Raw genomic sequence first — 13,755 nt, 5'->3', positions numbered from 1 at the left:
TGCTGAAAACTTGTAAGAATATTGAAGAGGGATTTGTATGATAGATATCTAGCTGAAATACATATAAATTCTTCTAATATTCAAAATCAATTATTCTCAAGGTGAGAGAGTCTTCATAATGATCATTTCAGTTCTACCTAACAATTCCCTAGTTGAGATTTAAAAATTTAAACAAGATAAATATGTCAGGAATTTTCTACTTCATATTTCTTGACTTCACCAAATTTAAACCCCCTAAATTTACTGTATTTTTCTCATGCAATAATGAATACAAAATTATTTTCATAAATATTTTACGATCTTTTTTGTGTTCAATTGAAAAGTTGTTTTATATATAAATATAAACCTATAGTGGTTAAACTTATTGAATTAAAACTAAGCTTGATAATTTGAGTATGTCTTTTTAGATATACAGGACATTTAGGCATTGCTTTAAATGAACATGACAAATTAAAGAAATAATATCATGATTTGTAATACAAGCTCACCAAGTTTCAAACTGGTATTTTTATATGATATCTAAGGTCTCTATACTATGACCCTTGAATTCTAACTCTTTATATGTTGATGTATTTACTTTCATATTTCTTTACCTTTCATCCATTATAATTCTGTATGTATCCAGTAATTAAAATATAAGAACTAAAGGCCAGAGTTGCATTTTAGAGGACTGACAAGTTAGATTTTTGAAGTGCGGCTAAAGTATTACTATTATTATTTCTTACATAGGAAGTATTTTGTTTTATGGTCCTTCATTAAGGAAGTATTTTGTTTTAAGGTACTTCCCTTTTCCTTACTTCCACTTGAGTTCTTTTCTCAGGATTATATCCCGTTTCTCCTTAACTTATTCCTCCCTCTGCTTTGCAATGGTCTCAGAATGCACATTTATTCTTAAAAAAAAAAATGCACTAAATTGCTCTAAGCTTTGAGATAATTATTGAGGATACAGTCATGTAGATGGTTAGTATCTTTAAAAGAATAAATGTCACCATTGTAAAACTATGGTATTGAATTCTTTCTTTACTAACACCACAGTTCTCAAAAGAATATTCTGCTCCTGCTAGTTCTATATTCACTTTAAAGATTTTACATTCTTGCAATGTCTTTTGTACTTATCACTTAACTGAAAGTACTCTTTAAGAATACTAATGGCAAATCTATGGGGTTTTCTGTTTTCATTCTCAATGAACTTTCTGTATTTTCAGCATTATTAATTAATTTTTTTTCTTAAAATTTTACTTTCCTTGCCTTTTCTGTCTGATAGACACCTCATAGTTATCTATGTTATTTCCTTTCTATTCACCTATTTGCTTGCTCATCATCTTATAAATGAAAATAGTCCATGAGTTTTAGTTTGTGTTTATGTAAATTGAGTTACTGTTTTACATTACTTCAAGAAGAAGGATCTGTGTTGTTACTGTTTTTTTTCCTTGTGGAAAATAGAAACCAGTGCAAAGCTAATAGTCTACAATTTTGCAGGGACATGTCATTTCAGTGTGGCAAAAATGAGGGGAAAAGGGAAAATAAAGGGAAACAAATACAAGGTAGACTAATTCTGAGCTCTTCATAGATTAGAAATAAAATACACTTGGTAGTTTAGTAATGAGAAATGTATTCCAAAGAGGTCATATGGAACCATTGTGACTCATATCTATCCATTAGGGGATTAAAAAAAAAATGAGTCATCTGTCAACTGATCTTATTTCCTATTTGTCAGAGGGCAAAGTTTAAACCACTCTGGTTTTTTCCTTTTCTTCAATATTTTTTTCAGTATCTATTTAGACATTGAGTAGTTCCAGATTCTAATACAGTGAAACTTCTACTGCGCCTACTGACAGAATTGCCTCCTCCACTAGGACCTAAAATCTCTTGCTCAACAAAACTGAAGCTGGCATTTACTGGCAGTAATGGTGAGAAAGGCTAATCCTATGTCTAAATGTAGTTTCCATATTCCATGATTTCTAACACTTGGAGAAGCAGAATTAAATATCAGCCTTGATTCAATGCAAGTACTGTAATTTGGATGACTGTGTCCAGCCAAGCATGGTGCATGCCCCAATTCTGGTGTTTCCCCAAAGCCTTCAACATGATGTTTCACCATTCTTCAAGCCTGACGTTTAAAGGTTATGAAATATATGGCAAGAACAGTGCATCTCATTTATGAGCCTGTAATTGTACATTTACCATAAAATGTGTTCTTTATTCCAAGAAAATGTCAAACTTTATTAATAGATCAGGAATGTTTAGTTCATGGGATGGTGTTGAGAGATAAAGAAGGCAAGACAATATGCAATGTGTAGTATCTATTCCAAAATGATAACTTCCTGCCTCCTGAAGACAGGAGACTACATAATCCACTGTCCCAGCTGATTAGCTTCTCTCCCCCAACCAATTGTGCTGTATTAGGAATTAGCAGTGATATAGATCAGTCTTATTGAGTGGGAACTCACATTCCCAGTCCCAAGAAAAGCTTCTATATTTTTTTTAAATTTTTTTATTTATTTTTTATTTATACAATAGCTGGGGTACAGGTCAGAGGTGCAGGAGGGTGAGAGGATTCACTAGAGACAGAGTTGGGAGCAGAACAGACAGACAGATCAAATGCACTGCTGAGGTCTGAGAGGTCTGCCTCACCATGTGGGAATCTCCCTGTCCTGCAGGGGATCGAACCCATGCTGCAGAGGCTGCAGAAAGCTTCTATCTTTAATAGCATGGTCATCTCTTTGTGGACTGATTGTAGAAACATTGAGATGACTAAGAAAAGGAAGCTGATGGTCATGGTATAAGTTACTCTCAATACATGATTTTCAAGGCTCTTTTCTGTAATTGATGCATTCTGTTGAGCATTCAAGAAAGATAATTACTTGTTATCACTCCAGTTCTTCTAATTATATAAGAATGCTCCAGATCTCTCTACCACCTATATTTTACGACTCTTCCTTTCAGGCTTCTCCAGAGTTAGCCAAGCTATTTACCATTGCTCACAATTTCATGTATAACAGATCATCCCTCTTGTTCATAAAAATGGACATCCAAGTGTTCAGAGTTTTGCCTAAGAAAAGCATTTCTTTTCAACATTGTCCTGGCTAATTCCTGCATATCTATACCATAGTCTGTCTTCCTCGCTCTTTTTTAGGCAAAGTCAAGACATCCTGGAGGACCAGGTCTGCACTGGCCTGTCCATAAGTCATCACCATTCCTCACTAGTTGAATAATATCACCTCCTTCATTTTGACAGCAAACTAATCAGCTCTGAAAGATCTCTCCAGGCTATTGGATAAAGTGATTTTGAAAAGGCTCTGTACTTTTTTTCATTAAAGTCACAAGCCTCAGCTATTAGCTGCAATGCAGGATGCCTGTCTGTATCACAAACCTGCTAAAAGTTAAAGCATCATTTGATATGAGTCAGCATGTGAAATGTACAGTAGTTTAGGATCCTGTCACCACAGCACTGTGAGCCATATCCAGGAAACTGCTTCCCAGCATTTCTGAGCCTCTTTCTTGGATTTCTAATTTGACCAAGAGGGTGAGTTTGACCAGGGTATTGGGGAAATAACTAAAGAAAAGCACTGATGGTCCCTCTGAGAACTGAAGGTTTTCTATCACTGACTTTTAAAATCATGGCTTATTGTTCCATTTTCAATCAGTGTAGTACCACTTTTGAGGAATACAGACTCAGTTAGCTAATATTAGTATGTTATTGATTAAATAGACTTGCTTTCTCATTCTTTAGTTTATAAAATGCCTTAAAATATTTTGAATTCTTTGAGGGTAGGGACACATGTCTTTTTTATCCTTGTATTTATATCCCCAAGTAGAATGTTTAGAATATTTAGATGCACAGTAAATCTTAGCTGAATGACAAACTTAGTGAGGGTTTTGCTTCATCTATCAGTTCTACCCACTATGTTTTTGGTTAACAAGCAAAATTGAAAGTCAGGCAAACCGTGATAGAATTCTAAAGAATTCTCTCTTGGCCCAAATTCCTTGGCAATTCATTCAAACACTAATCTAGATATTGCTGTGAAGGGATTTTTTTGCAGATGGATTAAGGTTACTAATCAAACAACTTTAAGATAGAGTGATTATTTAGGATTACACATGACATGAACGCCTGAACACAGAAGAGGAAGTCAGATGAGTCAGTCAGAGAGATGTGACAGAATACCAAAGAGGAGAGATGAAGCAGACGGGTAGGTAGAAGAGAGTAGAAGCAGGGGGATTCAATCTGCCTTTGCTGTATTTAAAGATGGAGGAAGGCGGTAAGCCAAGCAATGCAAAAAGCCGAGAATGACCTTGGGCTAGCAGCAATATGGAAACGGAGACCTCCATCCCCCCAACCACAAAGAACTCAATTCACCCGATAGCCTGAAAGAGCCTCAAAATTGATTCATTCTCAAAAACGCCACAAACAAATAATACTTGCCAATATTCATTTTTTACAAGATTTATTTATTTATGCATACAAGAACTGGGGTGCTGGCCAGAGGTGCAGGGATGAGAGGATTCACCAGAGACAGGGTGGGGAGCAGAACAGGCAGATCTACTGAAATACACTGCTAAGGGGAGCAGTGGGCAAGACAGGAGAGTTCTGCAGTGCCATGTGCCAGCTTCCTGGCTGGGGGATTGAACTCATGCTGCAGTGGCTGGCCATAGCTTGATAGCGCTGAGACTTTAATTCCTGTGCCACCAGTGAGGCCCAAATATTTTAATTTTGTACCTGAGAAACCTGGAGCTGGACACCAGTCAACCCATACTTTGCTACTTTGCCTGGACTTCTTTGTTGGAGAAATATGAGATAATATACTGGTGGTTTTTAATCCAGATAATTTGTGTTGATCTTTTATTACAGCAGTAGAAAACTAATGTATCAGCCAATCATTCTTTTTTTTTTTAAGATTTATTTATTTATTCATACAAGAACTGGGGTACAGGCCAGATTCGCCGGAGGGCGAGAGGATTCACAGGAGACAGAGCGGGGTACAGAACAGACAGACTGACAGAAATACACTGCTGAGGGGAGCAGCGGGCATGACAGGAGAGGTCTGCCACGCCATACGGGACCCTCGCCATCCAGCCAGGATCGAACTGGCGCTGCAAAGGCTGCAGACAGCTTCAGGGCACTGAGCTCAACCACCTGCGCCACCAGGGGAGGCCCAAGGCAATCATTCTTTTCACAAAAAATAATCAAAAAAATGATTTTTGAATAGCTCAAGTGTGAAAATATGACTTTAAAGTGGTTTTAGGTATAATGAATAGTTATTTCCATATTGAAAAACTTTGGGATAGCAATGATTATAACCTATGTGAGATATGAACTTCAATTATTTTCAAAGTACTTCTTGTGTCATTTGACTGCATTTTTTTAAAAAATATCATCTTATTTATGAGACATATAAATTTTTATAGTGTATGGGCCTCCCTGGTGGCACAATGGGTTAAGACACAAACTATGAAGCTTCTGCAGCCTCTGCAGCATGAGTTCTATCCCCCCAGCTGGCCAGGGAGCAACACACACGGGCAGAAGACCTCTCCTGACTGGCCCGCTGCTCCCCTTAGCAGTGTACTTGGGTCAATCTGCCTGTTTTGTTGCCCACTTTGTCTGGTGAATCCTCTCACCCCCCCACACCTCTGGCATGTACCCCAGCTCTTTTATGCATAGATACATAAATCTTTAAAAAAATTTAGAGTGTAGAGCATGCCATGTAATTTTGTTACCACTTTTTATATTAAATGCATTACATGTACCAATATATGTAGAATTGAAGTTAATGGCTCTTTTATTTGTTGAGAGATGAATTAATAACATGCATTGAGTCATTAATTGGCAAATTTCAAGTATAATTATATATTTGCATAACAATTAACATTATCTCTATCATTTTACATGAAGTAAAGGATACTCTCATTAATTTCTATTTTATGATTATCTTGGGAAGAATTTTTATAGCTTGATTTTTATTTTCACTTGATTTTTTGACAATGATTACAATTATGTCTGCTTTTACATGCTTTAACATAGGTTAAATGTAAGAGAATACACTTACATTGTGATTTTTTTACTTGGTTGTAAGTGTAGCTAGTAAATTAGTCCAGCCCAGAAATGAAATAGTCTAAATCTTTTTATTAAGCAATAAATGGATGCCAAATTATAATTAAAATTCATACCTTAAGATAGCAAAGTGGTAATGAATTTTTGGTGGGAAATATTAATGCTGTATTTTGCCAAAAAATAATCAGTATAATTAAGTGAGCAATTTTCACACTCCTTTCTTTTCTACACATACTTCTTAGCTCAACTATTAGGTTATTTTACATTATTCATATAACAGACTTTCCTGACAAATTATTGACACTTTCAAGCATAAGAACAAAAGACTGTAAAAATCTACATTGACCAAATAATCTTTAGTCTTGAAGAACAATAATTCCTTTAAAATAAGGATAATTTTTCTCTCAATTTTCTGTAAATACAGAGTGATCACCAACTGATAAAATATATATTCCTACACATCAAAGTAGATATGACAATATTTTACAAATGTTCTTGCAGAAAAGAGAGAAATATTATCTTCCAATATAATGTTATTTTTCTAGCAAAGTTGTAAGGGATCATTATTTTTATGTTTTCATCAAGCATTGTAACACCTTTAAGACAAGGTTTGTTTGATCAGTGTTTTGGATACTTGCTGTAATGAAAGCTACTTTGAATATAGGTATGCTATTGTCTCATGATTTAATTGGTAATGATGCCATTTCTCCCAAGGGCTGGCACAGACATGCGGCATTCATAAAGACTATGCAGACATTTTAGTTTTTCTCCTAACTTTTTCAGCTGCTACCATTTGTAAGGATATATGTAGACACATATGAGAAACTTAGCAAATGCCTATGTTGAGCCATTTATGAAGGAAGGAAAAGACATAGGCTAGATCTCTATCAAGGTTATATATGAGTAGTATCACGGCCTTCCTGGTTATGCAAGGGGTTAAGACGCAACCTATCAAGCTGTCCGCAGTCACTGCAGCACAAGTTCAATCCCTGTCCAGGGAGCTACCCACATGGCGCAGCAGACCTCTTCTGCCTCTCCCATTGCTCCCCTCAGCAGTGTATTTCAGTCAGTCTGCCTGTTCTATTCCCCACTCTGTCTCTGGTGAATCCTCTCACCCCCACACCTCTGGCCTGTTCTTGCATGCATAAATCAATAAATCTTAAAAAAATGAGTAGTATTATAATTATGAAAATCAGTACTTCTACACTAATAATTTCTACATGCACATTGATATATAATTACAAAGCAATTAACATGTTTGGCAATACTTACTTTTCTCTTAAATCCATAAAAGGAAGACTTGTTTAGCTAATTGAGTTTCTTTTCTTCATAATGGAACTGATAAAATAAGCTCCCTTCTCCTACATTAGTTGAGAATATCTACCACAGACTGAAATATCTGAACAATACCTCTCCAATACTTGAAGCAGAAGAAATTATCACAAAGGCTAAAATTCCCTCCCAAATAATTGCATATACTTTCATAACATTGTGAAGTTTCCTGGTCCTCCCTGGTGGTACAAGGAATTATGTCTCAGCACTATCAAGCTATCGGCAACATGAGTTCCATCCCTGCCAGGGAGCTAACCCACATGTCACAGCAGACCTGTTTTGCCTGCTGCCCCCCTTAGCTGTGTATTTCAGTAAACACGACTCTTCTGCTTCCCACTATCTCTGGTGAATACTCTCAACCCCCTGCACCTCTGGCCTACATCCCAGTTCTTGTATGCATAAATAAATTTAAAAAATAGTAAAATTTAGAAAATTTTTCCTAATCTCAATTGCACTTGAAAGCAAGTCAGAAAAGGTTTATAAAGGGGCCTCCCCTGGTGGCACAGTGGTTGAGCGCTGAGCTGTGAAGCTGCCCACAGCCTCTGTAGCGCTGGTTCAATCCCTTGCCACTGGCGAGGGTCCCACATGGTGCGCAGACCTCTCCTGCCACCCGCTCACTGCTCCCCTCAGCAGTGTACTTCGGTCCCTCTGCCTGTTCTGTTCCCCGTTCTGGCTCTGGTGAATTCTCTCACCCTCCCCGCTTCTGACTGTACCCAGTGCTTGTATAAATAAATAAGTAAATCTTAAAGAAAAGGTTTATAAGGGACATGTTTTTATGGAATCCATTTCAAGATGAGGAGATATGTGAGAATAAAGCGGCATTTGCCTGGGAAATGACAACTAGGAGATATCAGAGTGTTTGTGTACACAACAGGCTGCTTTGCTTAAAAAAAAAAAAAAAAGAAGCATTGTTTTTTCTATGTAATTTATAATTCACTTAATCTCTTTGGCGATATTTTGTTAGAAAATAATTACAGTCTATAGATGCACTCCTCTTCCCGTGTATGCTACCATCTCACGCCCACCATCAAAACACCCGTTATCCTTCCCCCTTAGAATTTAGAATAAATTCATTCCATGTTCTAATTAATCTTGCATGTTCCTCTGAATTATATACAGTATTGTAAATCAATGTTACATCAATAGAAGTATACAGATAAATATAAACAAAGAAATATATAAATACATTTCCCTTCCAGTGTAATCTCTCTCATCTCTGTAGGAGATAAAAATATCAAGTATGACACTTCATTATATATTAGCTTTGTTAATTTGGTTGCCTCTGGTTATTTGGCTCCTCTGGTCAGAATACCACATCATTCCATTTCCTATTTTCTATCTTTCCTATTGTCTAGTGTATTTTCCTACCTAATATTGAAGCTCTATTTGAAAAATCTGCTTCTAAAGAGTTGACAACAGTCATTTTCTAGGCACAGACTATTTATAGGTAAATTATCTGATGCCAGTCCATTTTTTTCTTCTCATCAAAATTATCCAGGATTGTTAGGTGTTTGATTTTTCTATGTAAAATATATGCTTGGATTAACTTAGAAGAAAAGTATTAACAAAAGATAAATAAGCCAAGGAGTTTAGAGTCTTTCAGTATTTGATCTTCACAGATGACAAGGCACTATCTGAAGTGGACAAGTGGTATAAAAAAATTAGTGTGAATTGATTTCATTTTATCTTAGTGAATAGAAAGGAATAAAAATGAAAAAGGTTTCCAGAAGCTAGATTGTTAATAACATAGAATAATAGTGAACAGAATATCTTTAAAATAATACTTGATGGGGGAAAGAAAAGAGCAAAGAGGACCTCAGACTCCAAAATATATGAAGAAAACATAATCTATAATATATCAGCCAGACTGATGGATTCAGTAATATCTGATGCTAACTCCTAATGTCCAGATTATTTATAGCATTTTTTTTAACAAACAATATTGCCTTTTCCCAAAAGATGTAGCATGACTTACAAAGATACAAAGTTATGACAATAGAGTATTCTAAATTAGATGCAGGGATAAAAGAAAATCTGTTATAGTAATATTAAATGAACCTATTATCTGAACTGTCTGAAAAAGAAAGCAAACTATAAAAGGCCATAGCCATTTTTTATCTATCTGTCCTATCAGATAGATTTCAATTTCACTATAAGTTTCCTAGAGGCCAAATAAAAAGAGAAATCTGATCAATTTCATAATTTACAACATCCATGTTAAAAGCAAAGCAATTTACTCAGGAGAAGGGCAATTATTCCTGCTACTAAAACCTGATAGAAATTTCTCCCAAGGGTTATCATAAAGAGAACAGTATAAAATATAATGAAATATGCCTTTAACAATGTCTTTATGATAGACACCGGTAAGAGTTTCATAGACCTGCTTTTTTATGGTACCCCTTACTATATACTGATGGTCTAGCTAGCTATATAGTTTAGTACAGGCATGGGTGTTTGAGAAACTGGGAAAATGGATAAAGAATAAAGTTTCAAAGATTCTTTGAAAACATCTTAATCTTAGCAAAGCATCTCAGAAAGAAATGAGAAACATAGTCAATAACCTTTATTCTCATTATAACATGTATGTTCTTAGATAAATATGGCGCACTCTCAGAAGACTCAATTTGTTCAAACAGTAGTTATTGGACATCTATAATTTACAGAGCACTGTATTAGGCACAGAAGAAACAGAGGGGATAAAACAAATGTTGGGACAAAAGCAATTTAGTAATGACAATTAAAAATTTAAATAAATACGTCAGACAACTTGAAATTAAAAGTTGGCATTTTCTTGTGAAAATTGAAGGCACTTCAAGCTTTGGATTCAATTCAAGGGCATACTCTCTGGTTTAGGTCTCTCTTCAAATATTGGTTTGAATCTGGTTGGACATGTTAATGGGCACTTGCTAAATGACCTAGTCTAAGCACAGTCACAATGACTTTTGGGGGAGAAATCTAGTCTCATTCGATTTCAGGTTTTTATCTAAAATATGTACCTTAACACTTCTACCACACCAATGGCTTTAAAACTATGATTTGAGAAGCTAAAGTTATATTTTCCTTGAAGTTGTCTCAGAAGACATTAGGGGAGTTGCAGAAAAAGAGAAAGTTCAACTGATCCCTCCCTTGTTTAACCATGTATATTAGCCTCAGACATCTTTGATGCTGAAGTAAAAGTGGGTCTTTTTTACAAGCAGTTTTTAAATGTTTTGAAACCACTGTACTACTTTGTACTATTTTCATAATTTTATTTTCTCTACAAAGATTGATACATCTAGTCAGTAAATATGTACTGTTCGCATGCTATATTCCAGGATCTAGATCTACAAGGCTAAATGTATGTTCTTTTGTCTCAAGGATCGCAATGTTAGTGACAAGAACCCTAAGTGCATTAGGCTACAGATTGGAAACTGCTGTATCAGCCATAAATCATAGTTATACACTGGTATATATAGCTGAGGGGAAGCCAGACTAAATAGGAGTGAATGGAGAACTTGAGATGTCTTATACAATTGGCAGCTTTAGCACTGAACCTCAAAAATTGACAGATTTAGGAAAACAAGGTTGATAAATGTCATTTTACGCTATGGAATAAGGGAAAGAGTATGTCAAGCAGCATGATAAACTGAAAAAATAATTTTTTGTGACTGATGCATAAAAGGAAATGAAATATTCAAATATGGAAGAGGTCAGATCATAAAGTACCAGCTGAAGCAAGAGATTTGAACCAAAAGACAATGAGAGAACAAAATAAACAAAACTTTAGAATAATGCCATAAGCACATTTGTGTTTTTGAAAAATCATTCCAACATTATTATAGGGGATACAAAAGAGAAGCTAAGAATAGAGTCAGGAGGGGTAATTAGGAGGTTACAGCAGCAATTGGGAAGAAAATAAATAGGATTCTGAATTAAGTGAAAAAATTGTCATGAGAGGAGGGAGGTATGAGAGATAATAAAAGGGTGGATCATATGGGATTTTGTGACTTTTATGACGCATTCTTTTTTTTTTTATTCTGCATAAGCAATCTTTTAGTTTGCATCTTTTAGTGTTACTTCTCTCTATATAATTTTATTCTTGCTTTCTGATTCATGTATATGTAGATATACTTTAAAATTTTTGAAATGCTGCCCTTTTCATATTCACCAAATCTTACATAGCAGTCCACTTGAAACTTGAACATTTAATCACTTAGCACATTCTGCCTGCATAACAAAGCTCACCATTATAATCCTCCAGTTATTACAAGATCTGTGCTGTCTCAGATACATTTACACTTCAATTACAATTACAATGCTTTCATCTTAACAGCTTCTAGTTTCTGAAGGATTAAGTCTCAAGGATTATGTTATAATGAGAATAAAGGATATTGACTATGTTTCTCATTTCTTTCTGAGACGCTTTGCTAACTAGAAGTGAAACCGAATTTATGCCAAGATGTTTTCTCCCTGCAGGAAAACATAATGGAAGTTATGAGAAATCAAGAATTTTTACTGCTTCCAGCAGAGGAGCTCCATAAACTCCTGGCCAGTGATGACGTAAATGTTCCTGATGAAGAAACCATCTTCCATGCATTAATGATGTGGGTCAAGTATGACATTCAGAGGAGATGCAATGACTTGAGTATGCTTCTTGCCTTTATAAGACTGCCACTGCTTCCACCACAGGTAACTGCCCGTGAAACTGTTTTAATTGCTATGAAATACCAAGAAAGCTTGTATGAATGATAACATCATAAAACATTAATATTATTTACTCACATTTTTGTCTTTATTTGTAATCTCTCTAAGGTAAGTACTCACTGTAAGGTAAATTTGATGTAAAAATGATGGGACATGGATCATGGACCTGAACCCCATCTCTGTCACTTACTGATTCATGGTTATTTGACTTTGAGAATATCACTTAAATTTTCTGATATTCATCTTCTTTATGTGAGGATCAGATTAGATAATATATGTAAAACACCTAAACTTGGGCCCTCCCCGGTGGTGCAGGGAGTTGAGTGCAGCGCTGTGAGGCTGTCCACAGCCTCTACAGGGCAGGTTTGATTCCTGGTCAGCCAGTGAGCGCCCCATATGGTGTTGCAGCCTCTCCTGTCCCGCCTGCCGCTCCCCTCAGCAGTGTTTCCGGTCCATCTGCCTTTTCTGCTCCCCACTCTGTCTCTGGTGAATCCTCTCACCCTCCCACTCCTCTGGCCTGTGCCCCAGTTCTTTTTTTTTTTTTTAAAGATTTATTTATTTTTTTATACAAGCACTGGGTACAGTCAGAAGTGCGGGAGGGTAAGAGAATTCACCAGAGCCAGAGCAGGGAACAGAACAGACAGACCAACGAAATACACTGCTGAGGGGAGCAGCAGGCAGCAGGAGAGGTCTGCGCGCCATGTGGGACCCTCACCTGGCAGCCGGGGATCGAACCGGCGCTGCAGAGGCTGCCGGCAGCTTCACAACCCACGCTCAACCGCTGAAACACCAGGGGAGGCCCTGCCCCAGTTCTTTTATGTATAAATAAATAATTCTTAAAAAATAAACAAACAACAACAACAACAAAAAAAAACTTGGGCCTCCCAGGTGGCGCAGGCAGTTGAGCGCAGCACTGTGAAGCTGTTTGCAGCCTCTGCAGTACAGGTTCGATCCAGGACAGCCGGGGAGAATCCCACATGGCATGGCAGACCTCTCCTGTCTTGCCCACCGCTCCCCTCAGCAGTGTATTTCATCAGTCTGCCTGTTCTGCTCCCCGCTCTGTCTCTGGTGAATCCTTTCATTCTCCAGCACATCTGGCCTGTACCCCGGTCTTGTATAAATAGATAAATATTAAACAAACAAAAAAAACTATACTCATGCAGTAATTTGAATATTTTTAAAGTGTTACCATAATTACTTCTCTGCTTTCCTGTGTTAAAATATATATGAATTCATATATAAATGATACCATCCAATATTTGTTTTCTTCTTCTGGCTTATTTCATTTAGCACATTCCTTGAATTTCCATCCATGTTATTGCAAATGGTGAGAGTTTATCTTTTTTATAGCTGAGTAATATTTCACACACACGCACATACACTATACACACACACACACACCCGCCACACATCTTCTTAATCCACTCATTTGTCATTAAGCACTTCAGCTTCTATTATAATTAGTGCTGCAATGAACACAGGTGTGCATATTTTCCTTTCATTTAGTAGTTTTTATTCTTAAGGTAGATACATGGGAGGGAAACTGCTGGATGTTATAGTAGATATACTTTCAGTATTTTGAGAAAGCTCTACACTGTTTACCATAGAAGTCGACCAATCCCATTTCTGCCAACAGTATACAAAGGTTCCATTTTCTACAATACTCAACAAAACTTCCTTTTTTCTGG

The 13,755-nt window shown here is 36.4% G+C and overlaps 1 protein-coding gene across 2 annotated transcripts in view; it reads left to right on the top strand.

Moving 5' to 3' along the window:
• KLHL1 (kelch like family member 1) overlaps positions 1 to 13,755 on the top strand; it is a gene marked incomplete at both ends in the record, with an annotated part of 240,056 nt that overhangs the window by 137,195 nt on the left and 89,106 nt on the right. For both annotated transcript variants that reach the window (XM_084234749.1, XM_084234748.1), the window contains one exon: positions 11,840 to 12,052. In XM_084234749.1, coding sequence (XP_084090875.1) covers positions 11,840 to 12,052 — 213 coding nt within the window. The remainder of the gene's footprint in view (positions 1 to 11,839; positions 12,053 to 13,755) is intronic.

The sequence above is a fragment of the Talpa europaea genome (genome assembly GCF_964194135.1).
Source record: "Talpa europaea genome assembly, chromosome: 6".
Taxonomy (NCBI): domain Eukaryota; kingdom Metazoa; phylum Chordata; class Mammalia; order Eulipotyphla; family Talpidae; genus Talpa; species Talpa europaea.
The sequence above is the reverse complement of the archived record's forward strand: the minus strand, read 5'-3'. Positions and strand labels throughout refer to the sequence as shown.